The 12,651-nt window shown below is 36.3% G+C and overlaps 1 protein-coding gene across 5 annotated transcripts in view; it reads right to left on the minus strand.

Annotated features, from left to right (window-relative positions):
• Nucleotides 1–12,651, minus strand: part of PICALM (phosphatidylinositol binding clathrin assembly protein) — a 66,716-nt gene that overhangs the window by 20,494 nt on the left and 33,571 nt on the right. For 4 of the 5 annotated variants that reach the window (XM_058835528.1, XM_058835515.1, XM_058835522.1 and 1 more), the window contains exons 7-12: nt 11,836–11,942; nt 10,613–10,654; nt 9,840–9,925; nt 8,525–8,648; nt 8,048–8,184; nt 5,599–5,699 (exon numbers count right to left, since the gene is read on the minus strand). In XM_058835528.1, coding sequence (XP_058691511.1) covers nt 5,599–5,699; nt 8,048–8,184; nt 8,525–8,648; nt 9,840–9,925; nt 10,613–10,654; nt 11,836–11,942 — 597 coding nt within the window. Of the gene's footprint in view, nt 1–675; nt 826–5,598; nt 5,700–8,047; nt 8,185–8,524; nt 8,649–9,839; nt 9,926–10,612; nt 10,655–11,835; nt 11,943–12,651 lie in introns of all 5 variants that reach the window. The other variant, XM_058835537.1, reaches the window with a different exon arrangement.

The following is a 12,651-nucleotide window of genomic DNA, read 5'->3' on the forward strand; positions in this document are numbered from 1 at the left end:
TAATAGAATTGACATGTAATTAAGTGATTTTTCATCTATGAAAACAAACTGAATCTTCATATTGAAAAGTAATTAAATTACTATAGAGCTGCACCAACACAAATGTTGGAAGGATTTCTAGTGAGACAGCCATGTTGAACCATCTCCAAAGTAAGATATGAACAGTTTTTAACAGGTGAGTCACTAACTTATTACCCCACAGGTAAAGAGTGAGTAAATTATGCACCAATATGTGCGTGGCCTTATCAACTTTGTTAATGACAACACAACTGAGGCAAAAACATCCACTACCCAAAAAACTGGATTAGGCTCCTTTGTTTAAAAAGAGCATTTCAACCTGAGGAAGAAAGTAACAGCATTTTTTTTTACTTCTCAGGCATATGCAGCATTTTACCTTAAAATTCCCAAGTACATGAGACTGTAAAACTGCACTCAAGCAGCTGCTCTAACTGTGACTGTTTCTTTACATCAGGTTTGAATCCTATCTAGGCAGCCAAGCAAGGATTTTAACACCATTTTTATTGCACAGCTACTAAGTCAAATTTTAACATAGCAGAAAACCAGCCCCAAATGACCAGCTTTTAGTTTCTGAAAGGCTGTAAAAATATATTTTGGACACTAAAATAATGTTAAAATTTTTAGGAAATAGGAAATTAGTTTAAAATGGTACTTTACCAACAAACATTTCATGTGTGGGTGTCCTACTGGTGAAAGTAGATACATCAGAAGACACAGACAGATGAGCAGCATCGTTAGTTTTTGTAAGGAAAGGATTTAGGTTTGGAATGGCATCATCAACACTATCAACAGTAGCAGAAAAAGGATCTGTTCAATTCCAAAGAGCAAGAGAAAGAAGAAAAGGAAGATGGATTTAGTTTTCTCCGGACATCTCTAAGCTTGGGATGACCTAGCTAATCATTTCATTTTCAAGTTGTCCAGGACTGCAGATACCAGCTACTAATTTTCTTTTTTAAAATTTTTGAATTAATAACACCATCTTATAAACGGTGCTTCCTCCTGAGTGTGTTTTAGACTGAAAGAAACTATGTTTGTCTTTAAACACAATCACTTTTTGTTTCTCACAGTAATGCCTTGCCATTTGCAACAATGTCTCTGGAGCAGAGGATATCTGTCAGCACTACAGAACCTGAGGCACTAGGAGAAGATTCAATGCAATAAAATCCCCAAGACAACTTTAAAAACTTAAACAAAACCAACTGAGCTGAATTTCTCTTTCTCCAAACTGTGTTCTCACACACTCATACAACTCAGTTCTGTTACTGAGCATCACAAAATTTTCAAGAGCTATGATTATACCAAAGTAGCATACAGGACATAAGCACTTTCCTTGCTCCCTGGGGTATAAGGAACAAAGCAGCTTGTTGAGGATATGAGGTTACCTGCAAGCAAGCAAAGAACTGCTCTACTTTTACAGACAACAGAGACTAAACCATAAGGAGGACAATGCTGCTTACTAAAAAAACTGCCAGACTTTATTGGAATGAAAGAAACATGGATCTATACAAGTGACTTCCCAAGGCACATAGTTTCAAGGCTTCCTGAGAATGGAATTGCCAAGCTCAAGTACTCCTGTAATTCAGAATCTAACAGATACAGTGGATGGAGAAGGCAGCTACAATACTTGTTCACTGAAGGAGCTGTGGTGGCTTAGCTGTCTGGTTTCAGAACCCATGAACTCTTGACAGAAAATTCAAGAACTCACCAGGTGAGATCAGCAAGGGCTGTATCTAGTCCTATTTACCATGGTGCCTAGAACTGTAGCTTACTCTTCTAGACAAAGCCACTACAGAAAAAATTCTGAATAATCATTGTAAGAAAGATGTCTTAAATTCTTGGCCTTTTATTTTTTTTTTCACCTGGCCAGTTTATGCAGTTATCCATAACTCTTGTATATACTTATCATGCTGTGTGAAGCAGTTTTGGAGTGTAAATTATTTTCTCTCCCTGAATGTGACTTCCTGCTTCTTAGCTCTAAGTCCCACACAGCTTCATAATGTGCTCAGTTGTACAAAAGTCCTAATGGAAACAAAATTTAAAAACTATAATTACATTATTTTTTGCAGGCTTAATGCATGCTTTGATTCACTGCAAGGTCAAGATATGTTATTAGGTAAGTCCTGACTTTTCCCCAAATTGTTTGGCTATGTTGCAAGAACAACTGAAATACCTTAGAAGCCCTTTTCCTAAATCATTCAGTCAGCAAAATTACGGTGTCCAACACTGAATCAAGGACAAGCAGAATAAGCTGATATAATATTTGTAATACACAACAGGAATACAAAATTACTTATTATCTCATGTATGTTTTATATACTGGACATGCCAATCAGCCAGTTGCCTGAAACTGAGTCCTTGTTTCAGCTACTCCTTAAAACTGCTTTCTGCTTTGAATGCCATTTTAAAAGATGTAGAACAAACAAATCTAACAATAAAAATGGGGCAGATTATCCGTTCATCAGTTCCTCCTTGCTCTTCCTGTTGCTGCTTCACATTCTGCTGATTTTATTGGTTCTTTTTATATAAGTGGAAAAAAATTCAAACAGATGGGTCAAAATGCTCATTTCCACACTGATTTGTTTTGCTTCCGAAGTTTAGCTACAAACTGGCAGCTGGCAAACATACCAGACACAGCTGGAATGGTCTCCAGAGAACCCAAATAAATAGTGAAGATAGACGAAATTAAGAAGCAGAAGTTTTTAACTGTATTTGTCTGAATCTCCTGTCCACTAAAATTATTTTACACATGCACTCATCCAGAAAACTACCAAAAACTACTTTCTGTTCCCAATTCCCAAGGCTATATATGGAACTTCCTCTGTTTTGACCATTGAGACAATATAATGCCATTTTAGATTATCAAGATTTGCTCAGAAATGTAACCTGTTCTCAGATTCTCTGCTTGTCTGTCCCATTCTAACTCTAGCCAACATGTCTGATATTGTCCAAGTCTCAGACCTTGCAAATGCTAGTAACAAAAGTAATCAAAAATTAATTTGGTTTGGGTAATTTATATCCTTGCATATTCAAGTTTTAAAAATTGCTGTCAATTCTGACAGCAACACACCTCAATGTTTCTAAAACCCATTTCATCCTTGAATACACATGGCATCTGTTTGTGTCAATGGAATCACTCTGCACCTGCATGCTATCATTAAGCATTAATGATTTAGGTGCATTTAAAACAGTAGTTTGAATTTTGCAAATTTCTACCTTTAAATTATCTAATTAGGAGTATTTTGTCCAAAGAAACCGTGACAAAGGGTTTTCAGTGGCATCTTTTACAGTCTGAAATAGGTAAACTGGAAACTTACAATCACAGAACCCATTCCCCAGGAGTTTAACCTTGTTAGCTTTAACATTTTTGGAAGCACAAAACTAAAGACAGCAACCCAAATATAATGCTTCTTTAACAATTTATTGGTTTATTACACACCTAAGAGCTTCTGCATAAAATTTGTAACAGTAACTGATTTTAGTTGATTTGATACTCTTCTCAAAGCCACCATATACACCAAATACAAACATCATCATGTCAGAAAATTACCTAAGGGAGGGATGCTGTGCAGTGATTAGAGCACAGGACTGGAAATAGCTCAGGTTCCATTCTTGGCTCTGCCACTGACTTGCCGTATGACTTCAGACAAGTCAGTTAATTGCTCAGATTTCCCCATCTGTAAAATGTGGAAAGCACTTCTTATCTACCTCACCTGTGTGAAGTGAGTGTTCATGTCTGTAAAGCTGAAGAGCTGGGTGTTTTCTGATGAAAGGTAACACAAAAAATGGAGATCCCAGGATTTTAACCTGAAGTTTTAGCAGACAATCCAAAATCTTCACAGTTAATTAAGTCTTATAAGTATTTAGAAATGTGTCAATAGTAAGCAGATATATCAATGATTATTACTGAAGACTCATATCACGAGCAACACGACACTGAACAAACATAGACTTCCAGGTTCAATTTTCAGGTTAATAAAGAAATGCTAAATTAGGATGTGACCTTTTAGAGGCAGATAGTTCCTCTTTTATCTCTCACCCACAAAACAAACAGGACAAGCTGAAAGAGAAGGTATTTTGCAGAAAGCAATCAAGATGAACCAAACCATTTTTTTCCATTTTTACACTCTAAGCCTATTGTAGCACTGGAATTTGTACGCCTAACTCCATACACTCCTCACTACATCTTTCTCCAAAGAGGTTTTGCTCAGCAAAACTAAAGAACAAGTAAAACTCATTTACTTTAGAAGCTGCCACATATATTAGTAGTGCCTTCCTCACTCAAAATTGTGTTATTTCCCTATGAACAAATGTGAGAAGGTATACAAAACAAAGCACACAGCAAAAAGTGAAGTGGAATACATACACAGCTTATTATGAAGATACATTAGATAGCTGGAAAGATGTTAAGAAGAGCTACAGCTCATAAAAAGAAATAGGGAAGTAAAAATTTAGAACAGGGTTGTTCTGATGCCTATGAAACTTCCTGAAGCAGAAATTCCCAATTTTTCACATCATAAAAGAAAGCTTTTTTGCAAGCATCTAGTTTAGAAAAAAAAAATAAATCTGGAAATAGCCCACGTAGTTCAGGAATTTACTTTATTATTAAGTGTCATTTATGTAGAAAAATTTAAAAAAAAACCAACACAACCTCCCTCTCCCTCTGTTATAAAGCTGTTTAAAACTCCACCAGTATAACCAACAGTTATATTGGCAATATAATACCATATCTGAATTATTCTGGAACACTGCAAAGCAGCCAAGAACTATGAGTAAACATTGAAATGCTCCAGCACTCAAACCAATCTTGAAGGAAAATTCATGACTTTCTAGAACTCTCTTGCTTGACCCTTTGGTTTGAGGACTTGAGTGTACCAGTAAGATCATCTCAGCTCATTCAGTCCACCCTAGAAACTGGGCCGAATGAAAATTTGGGAGTTCTGGAGTAGATTTCAGAGGGAAGAACATAAATTTTGTCTCCTCACTTAAGAGGCCCAACCAGAGCTTTCTGCTAACCTTCTGTTGTAGTTAAATTAAGCATAGCAGAGAATTTGTAAAGAGAAGCCTTATTATTGTTTCAATAACTAACTCTGGCCTTTTTTTGTATGCACAGTTGTCACAAGTGCCTCCTTTCAGGCCTCATTCAAGTTTTGCATTATCATCACCAGCAAATTTGATTTAACATTAAATAAAATTTAGAATATGTATTAAAGCAATTTTGCATTCAGGTTCCTGTGTTTGCAGCACAGTCTACCTCATAGATATCTTCACTGATGAACTGACTTCTGAACAGCTAAGTTTCTGCAGCTAGCTATGTGAAATCTTGAAGAGAGCTGTTATGAGGCTGACAGAGCTGGTCAACAATTAAAGTAACTTTGCTAATAAGACATATCAAAATAATTTAGAATCACCACACAAAATTATTTTCATCTATACACAGATTTTACTTTTTCTGATCCCCTTATTCACTTTTAATGTCTTACTAAGATCTCTTTAAGGAAGAAATAGCCCTCAGACTAGGGGCAACATCTACAGGAACACGGCCATAGCAATTAGAACCTTAATCCAACTTGGAATTCTTACCTCCCCAGGTACTTCCTACTTGTGGAGCAGCAGATATAGGATGTACAGACGGATGAAAAGTTGGCTGCAAATCAAGCAGATCATTTGGCAGCTTTGAAGTGCTACAAAGATAAATTAATACAACTGTTTGAGCTACATCACAGTTTTCAATATAGGCAAATGCTAGCTACTGTCAACAGTAATGAAAGCTTTGTTACAAAACGATTATTACAGAATGGATAGAATTGAGTCAAAATCAGAAGGGCTGGTGAGCTCCGTATTTTCAGTTCTGTAAGAAAGTGTTAACTCAGCAAGGTAAGTTGTATGTTATACCAAGGGACTTTTTTCAAAGCTGTCCTAGACAAAGACAGACATTCTCACAGTCCAACACCAGGCTAGATGTTACGTTCAGAACTCTTTATGTTCATCAACTTTTAAAGTCACCTCACGAAAACACTATAATACAACAAAAACTGACTGACAAAATGAACTCTCATGGGCTGCACCACCAAAATATTACTCTAAATTCCACAATTTTGATCTTTCCATTATAATCACTGCTAAGAAACTACCTCACAACCATGAGCAATTAAAGAACTTTGGGGAAAGCAAAATGTAAGAGGTCTTTAAACACTTGATCACACACCAGGCATGTGAATAATAACATTCAAATGCACATTTTAGACCATTCAAAACCTTTTCTGAATTTAGAACATTTAAAACTGAGACCTTATAACATTACATGGAAAAAGAGTGAGTGCTTATATACAACTGCTGCATTAATTTAAGGAGTCAAACAAGAACAGTAAAATTCATCCTCCTGCAGAGAGTTCATTTCACAATTTAAATATGTCTTGGGACAAAAAGGGGGAGAAAAAAAAGTGTACTGGTGTTCTCCCAGAACTTTTCAGGACATGAAATGAACTGAAATCTGCACATATGGTTTCTACTATGCTCAGAAGCTGAATCACTATGACATCCAAACACCTCTCTAAATGAGACCAGCACAAGAGTTTAATGGCTAGTAGTGACATCCTAGACCTCTGTATATTTTCTTGCTCACCAAATCACTTGTATAATTCACAGTATTCAGTATTGCATGATTCATTTCAGCAGTGATTGCCATCACATTTTGCCACTACTGCTCCTATTAAAAAGCAGCACGATCTGGCACTGCCCTGTAATGTGAACAGCTGAACAAAGATAATTTTCAAGGTAAAGCTTGCTCAAGATAATGACAGGGATTAACCAGACACATTGCATCTAACAGCAAGCCACTGAACTTCTGACCCAGCATATCCCCTTCATGACAGCTCCTGTTGTAAAATCTGTTCTTTGCTCATAGCAGTCATTCTGCCAGCAAGTAAATCTGAACATGAAGAAAATCTAGCTTTGGGGTTTTTTTTTCCAATAAAATGCTCTTGGTCCTCACTATGCAGCATTTCTGTCTGTTTCAAGAAGCTTTATCAGATGTTTCTATGTTTCAGACCTCTTAAGAAGCAAGATCAGATATTTAAGTTCAAAGCATATACCCTTTTCAAGTTTTCTGGCGTCTAAAAAAGAATTAAAAAAAAAAAAATCTCTTTACAAGGAAGTCTTTCAGTTACTAACACTGACATTCTCTAGCTTCTTATACGTGACTCAGCTATTTACCGCATATTTGGTGTCAAGTAATTTCCTACAATACCTTTCTAATGGGAAAATAAAGTTGTCAAAAGAGCAATAGATTCTTATGTGAGCTCTAACAGAGCAACTAAGCAATCCCTCCAGGTTTAGGATCATGCTCAAAGCAAAAATATGACTTCAGAGCGCCGATTCCTTCTATACTGATAAAAGCACTATATCTTCTGCTGCTGCTTAATTTGACAGGTATTTTACAGAATGAAGATCACACACTTGCTCATACCAACAGCTCCTGTTCGTCAAAGATCAGGATTAGCATCCAGTGAATACTCTTGCACTTCCTTTGAAGGTCCTTGCAGAGATGTTCCAGATACAACACAAGACTGCAAAACCCGCCTCTCATTTCAAACCCTGTTTCAGGCTTTCCTTTTTCTGAAAAACTAGTCAGAATATATGCCACTCTACTTTTAAAGATCTGGAAATGCCTTTTATTTATGACTTCTCAAACAGAACTTTCATTTGACTTTTCTCAAATTTACTTGTAATGTTCCTTGGGGACAAAGCCTGTGTGTTTTACAGTTCCAACCGTCTGGCTTACCAACTAAGAACAGCTACAAGGGCTGTCAGCAGTCAGTTCGTACCAGAAACTTCTGCAAACAGATGATGAGAACACAGTTTTATGTTATTTATTGCAATAGGCTATTTTCCCATCTGCTTCACTATAATTTCTTATCATATTGCTAATGTACTCTTCAATCCAACCAATCTTGTGCAATATACACTCTGTAGCAGAAATTTAGAGGAAACTCTTGCTGCAGCAGATGTCCCAGTGGAGGATTCAGCATACCTGTTAGAGGAGCTAGGGGTAGAAAAAATATCAATGGCTGGTGTAGTCATTATGCTTCCTGCTGCAGTTGACACAGGAGAAGCTGCCGTGGTTAAAGAGGTATGAGGTTTCTTTGCAAGTTCTTTTAGACGTTGCTCCTGTTGGGAAAGTGAGCTGGTGTAAGAAATCTGAACAGCTGCGTCCAGGACATTTGATGTAAATAAAGCAGAACTAAAGAATCATTTATTCCACACACTAGTGTAAATCACTTGCAATTACAAGTCAGCGGTGCCACAGATGCTTTGGGGAAAACTATTTTAACAAACCCTGCACAAGCTGTACCATCTATGTATACACAATTCTACTTCCAACACTTTGCTAACAGTACCTGTTCAGTATTAATAACTCTGTTTTCCCCTTTGCTTCTTTAAGAATCCTAATAAGCTATCAACAAGAACACAGGAAAAGCATTTTCAATTAAAAATTCTGTATGCCTACCTTTAAAGCTTTTAAGCGAGCCTGTTCTTCCTCTAACGCAGCTTGTTTTTCCCTTTCATCCACTTTTGTGAGGGACAGGCCAGTGCTTGCAAGGGAAGAGACTGCATTGGAAAGGGTGGTAGCCCTAAAGTAATTGGACAGGAGAAAAGCTGGCAGTTAACAGATGACACGTGATAGGAGCTTCTAAAGAGCACTTGGCTTGTATCCACCCAGTCTCCTTCTGAGCTCTCTAACATTGGCTATATCTTACACTTCATTAGTGAAAAGTTTAAGTAAGATACCTCAAATGAAATACAAAAGTAAAAATGCCCAGAAATCATGCTGTCCACTCTACTGCCTTTTGGATTTTCCACCTTAAATGCTTCTCCTCCAAAAGGCACCACAAAATTCACATTTTAAGCCTTTATTTTTCCTATTTGCCCAAAATGACATTATTTGTAGGCATACAGCAGTCTCCAATCATCTGGGCTCCACTTCAAATTGTTGTTAATTTAACAGGCATACTGAACAATCAGTGCTTTTAATATATACCAAAGGAAATTTCTAATTTATCATCATATTTAAGAGTATGCAATAAGATTTTAAACAAATACTTTTAACAGAGTAATCTTAAAAAAGAAAGCAAATATTCTAAAAAGTAGTGTCCTAATAGTCACTGCAATAAAGAACTTGTAAAACATTACTGACTTAGTTTTTGAACATGCAAAAAAAAATACTATTTAATTTTACGAGTATTACCCCCAATATTATGCTTTGTTAAATTTAAACAATGAAATTTGTCATGTATAGGACTTCTCTATATTGCCTGTTGTGTTTTGGAAAGCACTCAAAATAATTTAATGCCTTATACCATATGCATTATGGCTTTAACTTCCAATTACTTTCAAAATTCATTCCTCATGTTAGGACTTCTGGACGCATTTCCTTGCTTTTGACAAAATGTGGATTAAAGCTGAGATGTAAAAGTCTAAAGACATGTATATTTATTCATGCTGTATAAGTTACATAAGTCTAATTATTAATATAAAATGAACATTTGCAGGCAGTACATGAAAGAAACTTAGTTTCTCTTCAGAAGTTCTGGATCAAATGCTAAAAGCGTAAGTACAGATGCTAGAGGAGGCCCTTACAGGTCCTTAGATTCTAGTTCTGTTGACCTGGAAGAAGCTGTTTTAAGATAGGACAACTTGCTAATCCATCTTTGCTTATACAATGCCTTTAAGGAAGCCTCCTTAAATTTTAATTTACAATGAAATTGAAAAGAAATGGATTTGGGCAATTTGACAATTGTCCAAAAGGACAAGGATATAAGCACCTGCTTGCAGCAGTGGAATCTTTGATTTTCTTCCCCTCTAGAGAAGCTAAATGTTGTTCCAAAGCATCAAGAAGGCTACTCGGTGCCTGCAAAGAGAGACATTGGGGAAAGTTTGAAGAAACCAATAGTTAAAATATTTTCATAGAATGCAATTGTAGGGCAACAGGCACAACAGCTCAGAATACTTCTACCCCCTCTTGGCCTTCTGTGCACATTAATGAATTTAAGTCTACGGTAATGTATTCTCCTCACTACATTACTCTATCATAAGGATTTATCAGCAAGAAATGTTAAAATTAACAGCTAGGAAACAGCAAGCAGACAATCAGAAGCAGTCAATATTTTAAGAGACACTAAGAAGGAAATTGTACCTAAAGTAATTTCCCTGTGCATGATCTGCAAATCTTCACATTAATTTCAACAGGCATATAGCCAAAAGCAAGGCTGCTAAAAGCCACAGCTTCATAGTATCATGTAAAAGTTTCATTATGTGACCTCACAGATATAAACTGTCTTCAACCATGATGGAAATAAGGTTATCTTAAAATTCAATTAGAGAATGACAGAAATTATATAAGTATTTTACAACAGGCTCACTGAATATAAAAGCCAGGCTCTGACAGAGCTTAGATTTAATCACAAATTTAGATGTAACCTGGTGACAATGTATACAAGAATGCGTAAGTGAGTACCATAATGTCAGGTTTTTCTGATCATGCAACCCCAAAAAACACACAGACATGCACTGGTAAACACATAATAGGTTTATCTACCTGTGAGAGATCTGGTATGTCTCCTCTGTCAATTCCAACTTGCTGTAATAAAACACATAAGCTTTAGAACCCATTTGCTTTTGTTGAAGGCAGAGAAGCTCAAAAAGTAAACAACATTAACGTGAAGTAATGCAAAAAGCACAAACCTGTTCAGTATTTTTTAAATCTCCAGAGTCTGTACTCTGTAATGGCTGATTGTATAAATTCTTGTTAAATGTATACACATTGAAGTAGGTGTGTTACACAGATATTTTAACAGATAGCACCTTAGAAATAAGAGAGTAAGAACCCAGTGTTTTATAACCTGGAGAAGTTTGCCTGTCTCACAATTTATGTGGCAAACTCTCACACCTCCTGATACACAGGACATATTTGGTGAAACAAAGCACCTTTGAAGTTTTGTAAAGAAACATTTTTCTAAAATGCAGATGAAACTTAGGAGCTTGCAGTAGGACATATACAGTCACAATAGAAAGATCAATACTCTCAACTTCAATTGATGGTCTTATCAGCTGAAGACAGTATTTCTGACAGAGACACTGCCAGGACAGACAGCAAGCCAAGCTGGAAGGCTTATTTTTTTGTTAAGAGAGATATGAATATCAAGGAAATAAAAACGTGAAGAGGAGCACACCTCAACTGAGGAAGTCCATAATATTAATACAACAATTTAGCAGTGCTCTATAAACAAGAAGGGAACAGACTAAACACACTTTTTTTAAAAAACCCACAACTAAACATTTTGCAAGGTAATTGTTTTTCCCTCTATGAGCACACCTACAGCAAGAAATCTTGAAGAAATCCCATGTTCATCTGTTTATCTCAGTTGCTCATTTGTGAAGCTGTTATTTCGTCTAAAACTTCTGGTAGAATTGTGGGTTTCAAACTAGAATACAGCTAGAATCATAGAAAGCAGATCACCATGAATTTCCTGTTTGTTTAAAGCAAGTCTATTCTTCAAAGAAAGCTCACAAGTATTACATAACCAAGGAAATTTTAAAATGCACATTAATACACTCCCCTCAAGCAAAAGATAAACCAACAAGCACTCCACAGGTTTTTCAATACAGCCCTCAAATGAACTAATCAAGGCAGAGATGAACAAGATGACCCTTGAGAGAACAGCAAATAAGCAGGAAGGCAGAAGCATCTGTTTTATGATAAAATAAGCACTTTAAAAGCTGTTCTAAATATAGGGCAAAGTTGACTGACTTAGAGTTTACCTCTGCAACTTTAAGGAACTCTGAGATCCGTGTCATTCTAGTGAGGAACTTCTTATATATATCAAGGCCTTCTTTGCATTGGTTCTTTTTCATATCAAAATATTTTTCTAGAAACAGTAAGGATATTTGCATTAAATAAGAAATCAAGATTTGCAAAGGATATGCAAAGTAAAAGCATACTTTTAAGACAAACAGAAAATACCTGCATGTCTATTATTATGATATTAAAATATGATATTATGATAACTGCAGAAGTCACTATGCCTAACTTAAAAGTGACAAAAGCTCTGTCAAATGTGAGCTGTTTGTTCCATGCATGCGATTACACCTTAGCTTGCAGGTACTAGATACCACAAAAGCATAACCACCTCGAAGAGGACAATCAAGTTTAAGAATAGGTCACTCAAATACATGTAAATTTATCTTCTTGGGAAGAAGAAAAAAAGAAAGGTAGTTTTACAATCTGGCAGTCAAGTATCTACTCTATTCCAGTGACCACATATCAGGCAAGATTTTGATCTTCTCTGACAAACTGATGTCTCTTACTATGGTCTGGTGCAGTGAAGTACAACTAACTGATTAGAAAATACCAGTGCTGAAAGCAAGAGGGTCCCACCCCTCTTTAGAAAAGCAATTTCAAGGCCTCTTTCTCTTTTTTTTTAATTATGCTTCACTCAAAGCATAAGTGAAAGCAACTGTATGTTATCTCTTAGCAAGAGAAAGGAAGCCGACAGGGGCTTCAGACTGGAGGATTGACTGACTTCAGATTGTCCCTTACTGACTTACTTTGGATTTTACTTTTCACTTTGCAAGCGC

The sequence above is a fragment of the Poecile atricapillus genome, chromosome 1 (assembly GCF_030490865.1).
Source record: "Poecile atricapillus isolate bPoeAtr1 chromosome 1, bPoeAtr1.hap1, whole genome shotgun sequence".
Classification (NCBI taxonomy): domain Eukaryota; kingdom Metazoa; phylum Chordata; class Aves; order Passeriformes; family Paridae; genus Poecile; species Poecile atricapillus.